General features: G+C 55.3%; 1 protein-coding gene across 1 annotated transcript in view; it reads right to left on the bottom strand.

Moving 5' to 3' along the window:
* The window catches only part of PITPNM3 (PITPNM family member 3), a gene marked incomplete at its 3' end in the record, with an annotated part of 86053 nt that overhangs the window by 20491 nt on the left and 48304 nt on the right, over nt 1-17258 (bottom strand). Inside the window, exons 5-9 of the mRNA XM_081219142.1 lie at nt 5200-5276; nt 4609-4844; nt 1522-1711; nt 992-1114; nt 355-539 (exon numbers count right to left, since the gene is read on the bottom strand). Coding sequence (XP_081075268.1) covers nt 355-539; nt 992-1114; nt 1522-1711; nt 4609-4844; nt 5200-5276 — 811 coding nt within the window. The remainder of the gene's footprint in view (nt 1-354; nt 540-991; nt 1115-1521; nt 1712-4608; nt 4845-5199; nt 5277-17258) is intronic.

The raw sequence follows: 17258 nt of genomic DNA, 5'->3' as shown, positions 1-17258 counted from the left end.
GAAATACCAAGAACACAATACCAAGAAATACAAAACACACCTACATCTGTTCTTTCACCAGATTCTTAAGACCATCAGTGAAGTAGGCGGAAGAGCAGCATCTACCCTCTTGGTGGGACCGATTGCCCCCAGCTCTCTGTAAGCTGGGGAGTGGGGCGGACACAGGGTGCAGAGTCCCGGGTCTTGGCGCAGAGTCCGTGGGAAATGGCCTTGGTCCCAGCATTTCAGTGCTGCTCCCTTCCCCCAACCCCAATGCAAGGGCCTGGGAGTCACAGGCCTCCCAGATGACTACGGGCCGAGGTCCTGTCCCGCTGGACACTTTGCTGGAAGGCAGCAGGCACAAGGAGCGGTTACCTTGATAGGAAGGCGTGATGCTGGGTGATGGCCTCGCAGTCATAGGTAGAGGAGTCGCTCTGTTTCCGGGGCAATGGCCTCTTGGGTTCTTCATCCTCCAACGCGCTGGAGACATCGATGCTGCTCTTGCTGAGTCGCTTGCTGCCGGCCAGGCTGCATTCCTCCTCCACCACAACCGGGGTGTCCTTTGCGGCCGAGCAGAGGACAGGAGGACACTTCGGTCACTGGAGACTCCGGGGCCCCGCCTCCTCCCCCAGCACAGATGAACCCCTTTCTCCTACGGTGTGAGGCAGTACTTCTTCCAAAAGGGGCATGGGAGCCACAGCACAGTAATGGTGGGATTTTAGGCACAGGGCTTTCCCCCAAGTCCAAAGGGCTCGGCAACCCAGCAGGACTCTGGACAGCTGTCTAGGGACCAAACCCGGCATGAGCCGTCTCTGGGCTTCAGTTTCTTCACCTGTAATAATCATCTCCCACTACTCTTGCAGGACTGTGATACGATACCTTGTAACGTGGATGTCACAGCACAAACATGAAAAGCTAACACTGCTCCCCCAAGAAAGGCCCTGTTCCCCATGGGCCGGGGCTGGGGCTCCCAAGGACAGACCCTCCCCCATTCCCACTATCTGGCCCGCACCTGGGTGCTGCTGACGCTCCCCTTCCGGCTGCTGCTGCCAGGGCTGTCACCTGAGGGCCCCGCGCTGTAGCAGATGGCATCGAAGGCCAGGAGGCCCCCCACACAGTCCCCGATGAGACACACCTGGAGAAGGCAGAGCTGGGACTGCAGGCCTGCCCACTGCCACCCCCCACCCCCACTCCACACCCAGCCAGAGCGTGGGTCGCCTGTCCGCGGGGGAACAAGGAGCCTCTCCCAGGGAGGCACTGAGAGTCCCAACAGGGGGATGGGAGGGTCAGCTTGAGGACAGGAGGCAGGCTACAGTCAGGGGTCAGACTTGGGCCACAGATCAGCATGGGCTGAAAATCAGAACTCAGATGTTGGCCTCAGTTTTTCTATCTGTAAAATGAGGATAAACTCAAAGATCTCAAAAGCCTCTTTGGATCTCAGAAACTAGGGCTCCAGGGCACCCTGGTCTAGATCCTTCTGGAAGACCCCAGCCTCTCTCCAGGCAGGGACCAGGACAGGGAGGTGAGGGCAGGCTGTCCTACCTGCCCACTGAAGCCAATCCCATCGGGGGATTTGAGGAACTCCATGTACACCTGGTTGGCTCGCTCGATGACGGTGGCAACTGCATCCTGGTACTGCGGGGAGGAGATGGCCAACAGGGGCAGGGCGGCCAGAGGGATGTGGTCCTGGCTGTTGCTGAGACAGCCCTCATCGTGGCTGTAGGGATTCAGGCTGCAGACAGGGGGCCAAGGTAAGCCCAGCCGGGCAAAAGAGAGCACATGCTGGCCAGGAATTGGGCGTTCGGCTCGGGGACTCTTCAGGAGGACACAGGCAGGAGCCGGACGAGACAAAGCACAGGCAATGGGGTGGGGGTGGAGGGAGGGGCAAGCCTCTGCTGAATCCCCTGTATGTCCATCCCGTGCCAGCCATGATGTGGGCCCTGTGCCTCTTATGACAGCAGTGCTCTCTGCCCTTTTCTGTATGGCTTCAAAGGACACCCCAGTTATGGAGGAAGCCTCTGGTGTGGATCAGGACGGGGACATGTCATCATGGCAGGCTTCCTGGAGGAGGTGAGGCTTGAACTAGGCCTCAAGAAAGGCTTTAGGAAAGCTAGAAGGGAGGTGAGAGGGCATGCCAGGCATGGGTATCACACATCGGCCACAGCTTGGAGGTGGGCACGCAGCTGCACGCATGATATCGTGTCCATCTTTCTGGGGAGAGGATCAGAGCCATCAAGGGCTTTGCAGAAAGGTCTGTGACCCCAGAAAGGACTGAGAGAGCCTGTCCTACAGCACCCCCCCACACACCAGTGGATTGATCCTCAGCCGCTGCGTGGGCCCCTCACTTCCTCCTGCCTCCCTCTCTCTGGGCAGCTCAGCCCCAATAGGGACCAGCTCCCAGCTGCCTGTGCCTGCCTGCACCCCACCCATCCTACCTCTGTCCCCTGGGGTACCGGACCCAGCTGGCCGGGAGGGACAACAGAGGGAGGGACTGTACGTCCCCTCCCCAGAGCCTGCCCTTCCCCCATAGTCCAAGCTCAGGTCATCCCAGGGCCCAACAGGGACCTGACAGAAACTGGGGAAGGTGACAGGGCTCAGGGCACCCTGGACAGGAGGCAGAGACCTCATGGTGTGCCAGGCGGGCCTAACAGCCATTCCTCATCTCCAAAAGAAACACAAATTAGAGGAAACAGCCCTCAATTGCAGCCGGAGAGATTTTAATTAGCTGAGAAAGACCTCCTTCCCAGCAGTGATTAGGGGTGATCGATGGCTGGGGTAAGGAGCTGCCTGGGGGACAGCTAGGCTCCCTCCGGCTGGCCCCTCCAGTGGATGCCGGGCCATTTGTCTTCCTGGAGATCAGGCCTGAGCCGGGTGACCCGGCCCTGGAGGTCAGATGTCCTGGGGAGAGCGGGGAGGGGTGGGGAGTCCTGAGATTGATGATGAAGGAACACAATTAACTCCGACTACTGGCAGTGAGGGACAGAGCCTTCTTTCAGCTCTGCTTCCCAAACCCGCTGCAGAGCAAAAGCCTGGAGGAAGTCGGGATGCAGATTCTAGGGCTCCTCCCCTCCGGACTCAGCCCACCCAGGGGGAGGCCCGACCGCCTAGCAGTTTAAAAAAAAACACACCCGGAGTCTGGGCCATTAACCAGGTTGGGGAACTACTCTCCTTCCTGACCGAACCTCCTTCCTTCCAACTCTGGTTGGGATCTGCCCAGCCCGTGTCCTGGGAACACGGATAAATCTAGAAGGCAGAGGAGACTTTCCTTTCTCTCTCAGAGGGGAGAACTCTCTCTCAGAGGGGACTCCCCGCATGCCCTCCCCATGTTCCCCCTGAAGCAGCCTGACGCTGAGCCCCTCTCCTTAGAGCCACACCTGATCCAGAGCACCCACTCCATCCCCCTGGGGAGTTGGCACCAGACTGGGGATCCCTCTCCACCCTCCCCAAACCCCACATGGATGGGGGCTCCTCTGCAGAAGCTATGAAAGGGGGTGAGGGGTGAGACCGAGGTGCCACTGGCCTCCCTTTCACCCCAGCTGCAGAAAGTTCCAGGCTCCAGGCTCGAGAGCCAGCCGTTTGCCACACAGGTGCTCAGGGTCTTGTTTGCCTATATCACTGCTGAGCAGCCAGGACTCCCAGCTGGCTCCAGGCACCACCTTCAGCTGGTTCAACAGGGCAGGCATCTGGGGAGCACCTGAGGGAGCCCCCGGGTCCTGGAGCAGTGGGCAGGATCTCCCAAAGTCCCCCAGGTTCTGAGGGCCCCCAGTTTCACAATCTGTCCCGTACTGGTTCCAGGGCAGGTTCGTGAAGAACTAAGCCCTGCAAGCACACTGCCTTATTCCCAGCCAGCAGGGTTCTCTTCTCCTGCCCCGGCCCACTGTCCACCAACAAGGACCCCTACCAGGATGGTGATGTGAGTCTCAGCTAATGCCTGCGCCTTGCCACGTGCTTCACACGCACTAGCACACAGAATCCTCACGATAACTCTAGGAGGTGGTTAATATCATGATCACCCCCATTTTACAGATAAGGAAACACACAGGGAGAGGTTAAACAACTTCCCCCAGGTTACACAGCCGGAACTCAAATCCAGGCTGACCGGAGAGCCCGCACCCTTAAGATGTTACGCTACTATCAAAGCACACCCAAAAGTCACCTCCTCCAGGAAGCCTCCCTGGCCCTCTCTCTGAGTGTCCGCAGTGCCCTGTGCCCCCTCCATCATAGCACACATCTCTACTGGCTCTTAATTGTGTGGCTCGAGAGTGGGGCGGCCTGGGTTTGACTCCTGGGTCCATGGGCTGCGTAACCCTGGGGACATTGCTTGACCTCTCAATGCCTCAGCTTCCTTGTCTGGGCCAAGGAGACCAGGGCCTGTTGAGCACAGGAAGTGGGTCTGAGTGCCACCCAGCCCCGGGCAGAGGAGGATTCGGTGCGCAAGTGTTAATCACTTTGGACTCTAGCTGACCACTTCCCACTGGTGATGCTCGTGGTTGATCGGGACCTGACAGCCCAGAGAGGCCTAGGAAGGCACCTACCTGCCCACCACGTACCCATGTGGCAGGGGCAGCCCCTCCGCTTCGGCCCGCCCCCCCAACCCCAGCCAGTCCAAACAAGCAGAAAGGGACTCACTTGGAGACGAGTGAGAAAGCCTCAGAGCAGATGGCGGGACAGGGGACGAACTTGATGAGGATGTGGCCCAGGGCTGCGGGGAAGTGGGCGCGCGTGACCTTCTCCAGCACGGAGCTGAAGGTGTGGATGTCGGCCACCTTGCAGGACGGGTCCCCCGAGCCCGTGTCCAGGATGTTCCCCCCGTGCAGCACCAGCAGGAGGACGTGCGTCTTGCAGGAGCGCTGCGGGCAGCCTTCCTAAGAGGGACATCAGTCAGGAGAGACAGAGACCGGCAATGGGGAGGTGGGGGCAGGGGGCACACAGAGAATCACACACACACAGGGGGACTCTGACGGCACCTCCTGTGCATTCAGAGTGAGGGGCACAGGCTGCTAGGAGGGCAAGCCCCTCCGTGTCAGGGTGGGAAGAGTCCCAAGGGACTCTTTTAGTTCATGCGGGATCCAGAAGCCCAGAGAAGGACAGGGACCAGCGTGACATCACACAGCAAGTCAGATGAAGAGCTGAGTGAAAACTGGGTGGCCTGTCTACCAGCTCGGGGCTCTTGCTGACATCCTGACCACACAGGTGGCCCAGACACCCTCAGAAACCCACCTCATTGTCTTCGTGGATCTCGATGCTTCCCTGGGCTGGGAACCTCCGTCTCCTCAAGGAAACCCGGTACAGTTCTCCTGTGGGGTGGACAGAGGACTCAGCATCTCCAGGTCTCCCTCACAGTGACTGGATGTTCCCTGGGCCCAGCTGGCATGAGGCCTGGGCTCCCAGGTGAGCTGGAACGACAGCGTCCCCAGCTCGGGAGGGTCACGCTGCCCAGCCCCTGCCGCTGACAGATACACAACCTGAAACCTCTCTCCTCCTGAAGAAAGGGAGGCCGGGGACTTCCCTGGTGGCGCAGTGGTCAAGAATCTGCCTGCCAATGCAGGGAACACGGGTTCGAGCCCTGGCCCGGGAAGATCCCACATGTCGCGGAGCAACTAAGCCCGTGTGCCACAACTACTGAGCCTGCGCTCTAGAGCCCGCGAGCCACATCTACTGAAGCCCGTGTGCCACAACTACTGAAGCCCGTGCACCTAGAGCCCATGCTCCGCAACAAGAGAAGCCACTGCAGTGAGAAGCCCATGCACTGCAACAAAGAGTAGTCCCTGCTCGCCGCAACTAGAGAAAGCCCGCGCGCAGCAACGAAGACCCAACGCAGCCAAAAATAAATAAATTTATTTAAAAAAAAAAAAAAGGAAGAAAAAGAAAGGGAGGCCGGCAGTGTGAGGCCATCATGGATGCTGTCTGTCCCTGAGGCCAAGAGGGGTGTCCCAGAAAGGAACTATTCTGCTTTTCTCACCAGTAACGAGAGAGCAACAGGACAGATGCCATCTGGTGACTACCAGTTACGGAGGGAAACTTGGGCCAAGCATCCCTCTGAAAACGACTAGAGGAGCTGGGTAAAGTATTTTTTAAAGGTCTGTTTGAAGCTCTCGGAGTGACAGCAAGGCCTTAAATTATGGGACCCCGGTCCAGGGAAGGTGGATCCTCCGAGAGGCAAGGCCAGCATCCAGGAGCACACTCACCGTCACACACGAGATTTGGGGTGAAGCCAGCCACTGCCAGGAATGTTTTTCTTGCTTCTCTCGGCTGCCATGTCCTCCTCCAGTAAGCGCTCCTCGGCATCCAGCCCTGGCTGAGCTCTCATTCCTCTAACATGTAAACTACAGCCGTGGACCAAATCTGGTCCGCCGTCTGTTTTTGTAAATAAAGTTTTATTGGGACACAACCGACTTCTTCATTTATGTATTGTCTATGGCTGCTTTTGTGCCACAGAAGCAGAGTTAAGTAATTGCCACAGAGTTCTTACAGCTGGCAAAGCCGAAACTATGGGCCATCTGTCTCCTTACAGAACAGTTTATCTGATCTAACACCCGCATTTCTGAATGTCACTGCACTGGACTCTCCGGTGGAGAGGCACCTCCAAGACATCCAACGGCCCCGTCATGGCCCACCCGGTGATGCCGGCCATGCTGAGGAATCCTCACCACCTCTCCTTTCTCCCCATGAGAAGGATACTATTTTCTCTGTGTGGCTGAACCACAAAGCTAGACTGTGAACCAACCACTTGTTTGCCTTCAAGCGGTTCATCTCTAAAGCATCTAAAGTTCTAGACAGGATGGCCCTTTCTCCTTCCCACTCCACCCCCACCCCCTGCCACGAGCCTGCAGCACCCACTAGGAGTCACATCTGGGGAGGGGCCTTCCCAGGGGCTTTACAGGCAACCCTGCAGTAGGCGTGGGCGAGAGCCCTGGCCAACATGTTTCTGAGTCAACATCTTCTCAGCCACTACTGGCCCCAGGGGAGGGAGCGTGCAAAGAATTCCAAGTGAGAAGCTTTTCTCAGTCAGCAAGTGCATTTCTGAAATATTCTGTCCTCACAGACACAACCTTGGTCTTAGGGTAACTGTTTTATGAGCTCGGAGCTGCTGCCCACACAGACAGGAAATCGTTTCCCAAATGATGGAGAGGTTTGGCTTGGAGGAAGACGAGAAAAAACTTGTTTTGAGGCCGGACTCTGCCCTGTGCTTACTGAGACGCCTTCAGTGGCTCAGACTCTTCTGCCTTAATTCGGAACATCCTGTAGACCTTGCCCTGGGCTTGGCTAGAAGAGGTCTGGGTCCTGCCTTCAGGACAGGATTATGCTAAAAGACACCAGTAAATGGCTCCGTTTTGTTGAGCACTTATTACGTCCCAGGCACAATGAGCTTTACAGGTACCATCTCATCTAGTCCCCACAGTTATCCTCTGAGCTGTGGTCCTCTTATTATTAGCCCCATTTTACAGATGAGAAAACTGAGGCTCGAACAACCAAGGTCACTTGCCCCAAACCACACAACTAATTAAAGACTGAGTGAGCTGCCCCACACTCAGCAGAAGACGATGCTTGACAAAGTGGCTCCCCTCCCATCCCCACTGATCTCCACAGCTTCCCAGTGAGGTAGACACGACAATCCCCATTCTGCAGGAGAAAAAACAGGAGCACAAACTGATGTGACACCCTGAAGACTAAAGCCCCCGGGACTTCTTCCCACCGCACGTGAAAGTTTGCTAGTAGGAAACCCCGAGAGTGTCCAGGAGGGAAGCTGAGTGTCGCTTCCCCAGGATGAAGCAACCATACTTCGTGGTGTGTGCAGCCTCATGTGTGCAGCCCTGGGGCAGCTGGACCAGGAGGAACCAGGAGCTGGGCAGAGCTGAGGTCATGGGCGGGGAGCCTGGGAGACCCCTCACTTCTGGGGCCGGGAGAAACCTAGTTGGGACCATGGACTTTGGAGCCAGAATGCCTGAGTACAAATCTAGGCTCTTACCAGCTGTGTGCCCTGGGTCTCAGTTTCCTCATCTGGAATATGGACATAATAATAGTAGCTACCTCACAGAGCGGTGATGAGGATAAATGAGCCCATACATACAACGTGCTTAGGACAGGGCCTGGAACATGGTAGGTGCTATATAAATGTTAATAGTTTATTATTATTATTATTACTATTATCCAGGGTGCATCGGGGGGCACACAGCCAGAGCCACAGCTGACACAATGGGGCCGGAGGCTGATGGGGACATCACCGCCTCCACACTCCTGCCCTGCCCCCAAGTTCCTCCCTGAGCCCTGGCAGGCTCCCCAGCCTCACTGGGCTGGATGCCTGCTTGCAGTGTGATTACAGAATTAAATGCTGTGATTGCCACAAATTACCATAGTGAGGCTATAAATAAGTTGCAGGGAAGACATGAGGGTCCTGCCATCTCCTGGGCACCATGTCCTCCAGTATGTGGGGACTGCATCCTGCACCCTCACTGATTACACAGACCGAGAGCACCCGCATCCTTGATCTTCCTGTGGCCAGCTCCCTTGGGGCCCATGTGATGCCTTGGGCATCAAATCTGTGCTGCGTCCTGGCCACGAATGATGCTGAGGCAGTTCCTGGCTCAGTGGAGATGGGAGACCAGCAGGGTTGTCTTCAGCATCCCTCACCCCTTCCCTAGCCAAGGGGAAGAGTCTGGCCTCCCATGCTGTTTGAAGATGGAGACTGGCTTCCTTTTAATGCACAAAAGCCAGAAATACTTTGCTCTGGAAGATGGAGGTGGGGAGACCTGGCCTGCCAGATCTGGATTCTGGCCCCTTGAGAGCTGACTAACAGGACCAGAGTTTCCCCATCTTCAGTCTTAGAAGAGGTCTCTGTAGACCAACAGAAAGGCAGCCTAGAACCCACCTGCCAGTACCTTGCCCACAAGGGTTCTGCTCTTCTAAGAACCAGACATTCCCACCACAGTGACTGAGGCCACTGGCTCTGACTCACCCACGAAACACAACTCTTTCACTCTTCCATGCCTTTGCTCATGCTGAGCCCTCTGCCTGGGAAGCCCTTCCTCCCTCTGCAGACCAGCAAACTCCTACCTAACCTAGGAACCTGCTCAATTGTCACCACCTCTGGAAAGCTTTCTCAGATCTACTCAGGCAGAGATGGTTATCTCACAGGGTGCCTGGCTGGGCCTGGCTTGCTGCTGTGAGATTATTTGTCTAATTTCCTCATCAGACTGTGGACCCCTTGAGAGCAAGGTTTACCAGTGGTCAGGACCTAGCATGACATTTTTGTGCAAACTTACTGCAAGTGAAGATCCCAGGGTACACATGACCTGTGAGACATCTCTATGCTGTCAAACCCCCAGGAGAAATTGGGATCAGGGGAGCATCATCCACCAGGGAAGTGGTATCAGGGAACCTCTGGGAATTCTAGAGCTTCCTGGCCGGGGCCTTATCACTCTGCCCCTAGAGGCTTCCCCAGAGCCTCTGGTGACAAGAGCTGCTGGCAGGGGTTCCTGGGTGGTGGGGAGCCACATTCCAGGGGCCCCAGGACCTCATTAGCAGGCTGCCTGTTTCTTCCCACTTCCTGTTCACTGCTGTTTGCATGGCGCTATTCAGGCTGGGTCCCTGCCGTGCCCAGATCTGGGCGGGGTGAGCCCACAACTGTTTTTGTGACAATGTTTTGTGACAAGCTCTGAGGCGGGCCAGCTACTACAACGCCTGCTCCCAGCACCCCTGCCAGCCCTGGCACCAGGACCAGTGCCCACCCCCCGCCCCAGCTCACCGTGGCGCCTCCTGCCGCCTGAAGAATAGAGGCTATTTTTGCTTAATCACATCCTTGGAAAGGCACAAATCATGATCATCCCTCTAATCACTGATGTGCTACACTCCTCTCAAGACAAAAGCCAAGGTCGTCACCCATGCACTCAGCACCCTAAGCAAAGCATCACCCAGTTCGCCCAAAGACTCCATCTCCCTCGCCACCCGCCACTGGGACCCACAAGGAGTGGGTGCTGGGGGTGCCCCCGGGCTAAAGCTGACCCCTCAATTTTACCCTCCATTCTACCAGCCCTGGCAGTCGCCCCACCTCTCTTAGTCACTCCTGGGGTCAACTGAGCAGAGCTGGGCCCAGCTTGAGGCCACATGGCACGTCCTGAGACGTATCTGCAAAAGTATCTAATCCTTTAGAGCACATGGAAGCACATGCATGGGCAAAGACACACACACGTGTGTGTTTGCATAAACCCAATGGCTTGGCTATCTTGCTCTGTGTGAGATGCACAGCATATACCTACAAATGTCTGGGAAGATCTAGAGCTTCATTCAGCTGCAAGCAGGAGGCTCAGATCACGGCCCCAATCCCCCAGGTAGACCCACATGGAGAAGGACACACACACGGGAGACAGGCGTGGACAAGTCCTGGGATGAGAAATGAGTACCCTCGTCAGAGGGTGACCTCGGGCACCCTCCCCGCGACCGCAAAATGAGGGGGTCAGACCTCATTCCCTCTTAGGAGTCAGGCAGTCGGAGATTCCCTGAGTCTAAGCATGCTGTGTGAGCTCAAGCCTCCACGCCCAGCAGAATTAGACTCTTAGACCGTAATGGGACCTGCAGGCATGATGCGCGAGTTGCTTTGAGGGATGCCAGAGGAAGGAAGAGGAACCAAGAAATGGCAGGTGGCAAATGTCACCTGGATTTTCAAAGTGGTTGAGTCTATCTAGGGAGCTTCATGTCAATTTCCAGGCAAGACCTGTTGCAAATTAACAAACAAGTGTTTGGGGACCCTTAGAAAAGGAAGCAATGGTCCCCCAGAGCCCTGATAGGCTCACTCAGACATCTCTGGCCAACCCCACCTCATTGCTTGTTGGGCAGGGTCACTGGGCTGGGAGCCCAAGGTAGTGCCAAGGGCTTAGGGCATCTGGGGAGGAGGGGACACTGGCAGAAAGACAAACCAGGTTGGAACCCGCAGCTCTCATAGTGGCTCAAGGAGTGCAGGTTCATGAATGGGGCCACGATGCAGATGGGACAGTGTGAAGCAAGGGAAAGAATGGGCCCGTGCTGGATGGTTTTAAAACTTTTTTAAAATAATGAAATCTTTTGCCCAGTGAAATTTTCCTTAGAAATTTTCCTTAGAAACAATTTGCAGAACAGGTGAAAGTGGACGGCTCTGACTGAAAAAGACTGGGGGGCCCAGAGCCCTGCTTCCTTACTTCCCCCCACCCTTGACCTAGGCAGCCACTGAGGGCTCCAGAGAACAATTAAAAAGCCACCAACTTTGTTCACCAGCCAGACTCCAGGCCACCCTCCTCCACGGTGCCCCAGCCCCTGGCTTTATGCAAAAACAGCAATCTAGGGCTTCCCTGGTGGCACAGTGGTTGAGAGTCCGCCTGCCGATGCAGGGGACACGGGTTCGTGCCCCAGTCCGGGAAGATCCCACATGCCGCGGAGCGGCTGGGCCCGTGAGCCATGGCCGCTGAGCCTGCGTGTCCGGAGCCTGTGCTCCACAACGGGAGAGGCCACAACAGTGAGAGGCCCGCGTACCGCAAAAAAAAAAAACAAAAAAACCCCCCCAGCAATCTAGGTGGAGGGGGTGGAGGATGGGTTGGAGGCCTGATATGGGAAGAAAGCACACCAAAATGCTTATAAGTGGTCTTCTCTGGATGGTGGAACAATGGGTGATTTTTTTTAACTTTCTGCTTTTCTCTATTTTCCCATTTTTCTCTAGCAAACTCATATTTCTTTTAGTTTACAACTATTTATGAATACATCGATTGAATGCACTCCCAGCTTGTGTCGTGTTTACGATAAGAATATTGTCAACAAGCTACTACTCCTGACTCTGCTAGATGCAAACACTACAGACAAAACACAGTGAAATGCCCTGCCCTCTGGGAGCTGACAGCTAAGGAGGGAATCAAGAGGAGATGACACGCTTATGGAAGGAAAGAACGGATGTGAAGCACGAGGAGTGAATCACCATCCTGCATTTGGGTTAAAAATCCAACTTGAAATGACTTGCCAATTCCTCCTCCATCGGTTATTGCCCAAACTTGTGTCGGGGCTGGAAGTATCAAGATGAATCAGATATATAGCAGGTGCCTTCAAGGATCTCTCAAGCCCCTAGGGTCACAGGATCAAGGCCCATGTCGTGTGACCCAGCCCAGTCACATGACCAAAGGCTGCAAACAGCCTGAGCCAGGGTAATGGGACCCCCAAAGGTAGTCAGCCTCTGAGGCTGCGCACACTAGAGACTATGGAATGAGGAGGGGACGTCCCCGTCCTGCTCCCTGCAGCTCAGGTCACTTTGAGGGCACATCTGGAGCCCAATAACTGGGCAGGAAAGCTGTGGAAGGGGGCCCAGCCTGGGGAATAGCAGGCTCTATGGGACATTTGCTGCCTGCAAATCCCAGCTGAGCTGTGTTTGGGTCACAGGAGCAGAAGACAGAGTTGGGGTGAGTGGGGGAGCGGATAGTTTCTGAAGAGTTCTGAATTTCAGCACAACTAAGGAAATGTTTACAATAGTACAAGAGTGACCCGTGCTGGCCCAGTGGCAGGGCGTTCTCTCCCCTTCAGGAGGTTGTACAAGCAAGGAGTGTAAGTGGTCACTTGGCAGGGATGCTGGCAGGGGATGTCTACCCAGGGCTGTGGGATCTAGAGGCCAAGGCCCCTCCTATGACTCCTTAAGCCTTTCAGGGTCAGAAGCCCATCAAGTCAGCCTGCATTCATCTGGCTAATGAGGCCAAACCCCAGGGGCCAGTTAGCCCCCCCCCAGAGTTGCTTGTCCCCACTAAGTCCTGTCCCTTGCTAGGATCTGGGCCCCAGATCCTGCCTCTTGAAAACACACTTTTGGCCACCCCAAGGGAGCTTGGGGATAGCTCCGAGGAGCCACTCCCCTTGGGGGAACCCAGTGTCCCCATCTTGAATCAGGCCCAGGGAAGTTTTCAGATATACAACCATAAGAACCTCTCCTGCCACTACACAGTGATGCTAGAAGGGCTTGGCGTCCCCTATCTGGTGACTCTCTGTCATAAATGCAGTCTTTCTCAGATGGGTCTTGAGTTTCTAGTCCTCGCCCAGCGTCTCAGGCAAACTTCACATTCATCCTGGGAGGACAGGGGTGCTCTGCCCATTTTACAGATGAGAAAACTGAGGCTCAGAGAGGTTAAGTGAAGGGGTGGGGATTTGAACCCAGGTCACCCGGCAAGGGCTCTTTCATCCTCTTGAAGCATCATCCCACAAAGGCAGGGGTTAAGAAAGGGGTGTTCTTGTCAGTCTTTTAAATGCCTCCATACTGGCTCTGCCAGCAGAGCTATCCCTGGCAGGGAAGGAAATGGGAAGAGAGGCGGTTATCAGGAGCAGAAGCCTGCCTGAACCTTTGGGTCCTACCCCCTAAGGAACCCCTGTCAAGCCTGCCCTGGCCCAGCTTGGAAGTCAGCACACAAAGGAACCCCAAAGCACACTCCCTGACGGTAATCCCCTCAAAATGAACATGGGCTCCAGAAAAGGAGAGGGGCAGGGCCCTTAAACACATGAAAAGGTGCTCAACCTTAGAACCCTAAACCGCAGGAACGCTCATTGAAATCACTCTAAAACGCCTTTTTTTTCCACCTTAGCAGTTATCAACACCCAGCCGCCCAGGGTGTGGGAAAGCAGCCTCTCCTCATTCATTGTGGGTGAAAGCAAAAACCAGTACAGCCTCTGTGGAGGGCAGTCTGGCAAGGTCATTCCACATACAGAATGCCCTTGACCCAGCAATTCCAAGTCCATGTGCAAAATGACATGGGTACAACACTAACCACTGCCAACACTTTCTAAGATATAGACAAGAGACAGAAAGCAACCTATGTGCCCATAAATAGGGACCTGGTTCAATAAACTAGGCCACCGTGAAATATGACACACCCGTTGCAAAGAATGATGCCCTTCTGAATGTCTTAGATAGTAAAATACTCAGGATATATTGTTATCCGAGAAGAGCAAGGTACAGAGTGGAAGGCACCAAATGCTCCCATCTGTGTGGGGTATATATAAAGATATATATATATATAAATGAATATTTAGGGAGATGCTCATATATGCAGAGAATATCTCTGGAATGTTCTAGAAGAACCTAGTCACAATCATGGCTTCTGGGGAGAGGGAGGAACCCTCATCACCTTCGTTCCTTTAGAATTTTATACCATGTACATGTGCTACCTACGGTCTACTCAAGAGACAGATTAAAAATAAGAATTTTTTCAAAGGGCATGTAGCAGGGTGATTAAAAGCCCTTTTGTCCCCCAGGAGAAAGGGATTTGAGGAGACAGAGGTTCCCTGAGACTAAAAAGAGATCCCCACCCCCTGCCCCAGGCTGAGGGGAGGAGACAGAACTAGGTGCGGTGCCCTCACAGCGTGGGGGACTCTCACAAGTCCAGGAGGAGACAGAATGATTTTCACGGTCTGGCCACCCTGTGCCCCAAGGAGCCTGGCCCCTAGGCAGACCAGGACGGAAGGGAGTACCAGGCTGGGGCCCGGAGCCCCGCAGCATCCACGAGTGTGGATGGAGAGCTTCCTGCACACATTTGCACGTGCACACGCTGTTTCCCCACCCTCCCCTGGGGGCTTTGGAACAAGGGCAGGAAAATGAGGAAAAGGGAAACCCCTGGAATCACAGAGGGGTCTCTGTCACGAGTCCAGCCGGATGGGTATGCAGAGTCGAAATTACAAAGGAGCTTATAGAAAAATAAAGGAAAAGGTGGTTTGTTCATGTATAAGTCAGTGGACTGTGCAGTATGGTCTCCATTCGCCCCTCCAGATCCACCTCCACCATCCCCAGTGAGGCTCCCTCCCTGCCCGCTCACCACAGGCTGTCCCTCTCCTGTCCCTCCCGAAGGCCAAGCTCCTGCACAGGTGGGGCAGGGACAGAGGGGGTGGCTCTCCACGCAGCGACCTTCAGGGCTGGGAGTGGCCCAGGGCATCGTCCTGTGCCTGGCGGGTTTCCTTTACCTGAGATTGAAGAAACCCCTACTGGACTCTCCTCCAGTCATGCTGCTCGAGAGCCTTCCTTTTCCTGCTAGAACCCCTGACCGAATCATGACTAGACTCTAACTGCCCTACAAAAATCTTATCATGTCAGCCTACACTGTCCTTTCCTGCGGCTTCCCCATCCTGACCAAGGCCCGTGTGGTCTGCCCACAGGCCCGACTCTCCACTCACCTCTCCCACCACTTGCCCCACCCTCTCTGAGCTCAACCACGTCGGCCTTTTTGACAGTTGTCAAGGATCCCATGTTCCTCTCGCCACAGGGCCTTTGCACATCCTGTTCCCTATGCCTGGACTCTTCCTCTCACCCTCTGTGCCCAGGTAGTCCCTACAGAAACCTCAGTGTTCCCTACTCCTGGGGGCCTTCCCTTCTTACTCTCCTCCTCCCGAAAGCACCGTGGCTTTCTGTGTCCTAGGACTAATCCTTATACTTTTAGTTTTGTGGTTATTTCATTTGTCTTCCAACCCCCAGATTGTAAGATCCTTAAAGGCTGGAACTGGATTTGTTTTTGTTCCATTTTATCCCCAGAGACTATTAAGGTGCTGGCATATAAAAGAGACTCATTAAATATTTTTCAAACAAGCGAATGAACTAATAATTTGTTCCTATTTTGTGCCCCTACACGTGTCAGAAGCTGCACACGTCCCTGGCAATGCAGATGCGGCACAGACTCACACAGATGCACACGGAGCCTTGTGTAGATGACTGCATTGATGCTGGGACACACATGCTAACGCACACACACAAATGCACAGGCGCACGTTTCCCTCTGCACGCACACACACACACGAACGGACCGTGCCAAACATAGGCATACGCACACGCACGCAAGAAAAGTGCTCCCAAGGCGGACGTCTGCCACCCTGAGCTCATTAAAGCCGCTAAATATAGCCCGTCTGCAGCTGTGCTCAGCAAGCTGCCCACACAGGCCAGGAAAAGACACCAGTTACCAGGCAGAGGAGTGGGGAGGCCAGCCGTGGGCAGGGGGCTTCGTGCACCACGCCTGTGTAGGGCTGCTGGGGAGGCCATGGGGCTGAGGGTATGCAGGAGGGGTTGCCCCTTGGTGGCTGGTCTGGAGGTTCAGAGCTGCTCCTCTGGTCCCTAATCCCAGACAGTGGGACGTGAGGTCAAGCCACACCCCCATGAGAGCATCCTCATCTTCCCCCTCTGCCTCTGTGGGACAACCACACAGGTTTTTCTGACAGTTATTGGGGTCAAGGAACCAAGCTCAGTCCAGGACCAGGGACTGGAGCCAGGATACAGCCTGGGACAAATCGGGGCTCTGCTGGTGCCTAGGGTAGAGGCTCAGTCTGGGATGAAGATCAAGGGTCCTTCTGGGGCCAGGACTGGGACTCAGTCTGGACAATTGTCAAGGACGAGAGAAAGTTCAGAGACCCACTGCTCAGCCAGCTCTAACAAACAGGCATGGCCACGGGCAGACCCTCCCCACACTGGGGGCACCATCTGCTGCCCCCACCCCTGCATCTGAAGCCTGGCACTGGCCCTGAGAAAGCCATCTGATGACCACAAGTGTAAGTCACATGTGCAGGTCAAGCTGTACTCCACACAGACTGGGTCCAACTCAGAGGGCCCAACAGCAAGTCCTCCTGTCCTGGAATCTTCACCCTCCTCCCACCCCCCCGACCCACACAGGTGGACATGAGGTAGAGAAAGTCTCTCCAGCTTGCACTTTACTGTGCACATCCTGGACCCCAAGTTTTTTGGGGGGCTCATGGAGCTGGCTCTTGAAGGGGGTACCCGTGTGACACAGGGGACAATGGGGCACCTCCCCGGGTACCTGGGGTGACCAGAAAGGAGAAACTTCAGGAAAATGGGAGCTCAGACCAGATATGGGACTGAGCTCTGGAGAGGGAGGGGCATGGAGGTCTGTGTTTGAGCACCTTCCTTGGAAGGTTATTTACCCCTAGTCTTTATCTTCTCAATGTGACCCGGTTGTAATGATGGTAACCTTTCCCAGCATCCAGGTGGCCATGAAGATCAGTGTGCAGCGCCCTGCACACTGTGAAGCTGCTGAGAGGGGAAGGGAGGGGGGGGGATGAGAGAGTGAGGCAGCCACGGCTCTCCTGGGAGAGGCTGCTCCTCCCTGGAGATGGAGCCAGCGGACAGAGGAAGGAGCGTTACTACGCCCACTGGGCCGACAGCTGTGCCCTCAGCCTCCTCTGTGATGACAGTAGGTCCTGGCAGGAAGGGGCGGACGCAGCTCCCTGACCCAGGAAGTGATGAATGGAGTAGAGGGCAGAGGCCAACAGGGCTGGGTCCCAAGGGAATCGCTCTG

The sequence above is a fragment of the Mesoplodon bidens genome, assembly GCF_964165515.1.
Source record: "Mesoplodon bidens genome assembly, chromosome: 19".
In the NCBI taxonomy this organism is placed as follows: domain Eukaryota; kingdom Metazoa; phylum Chordata; class Mammalia; order Artiodactyla; family Ziphiidae; genus Mesoplodon; species Mesoplodon bidens.
The sequence above is the reverse complement of the archived record's forward strand: the minus strand, read 5'-3'. Positions and strand labels throughout refer to the sequence as shown.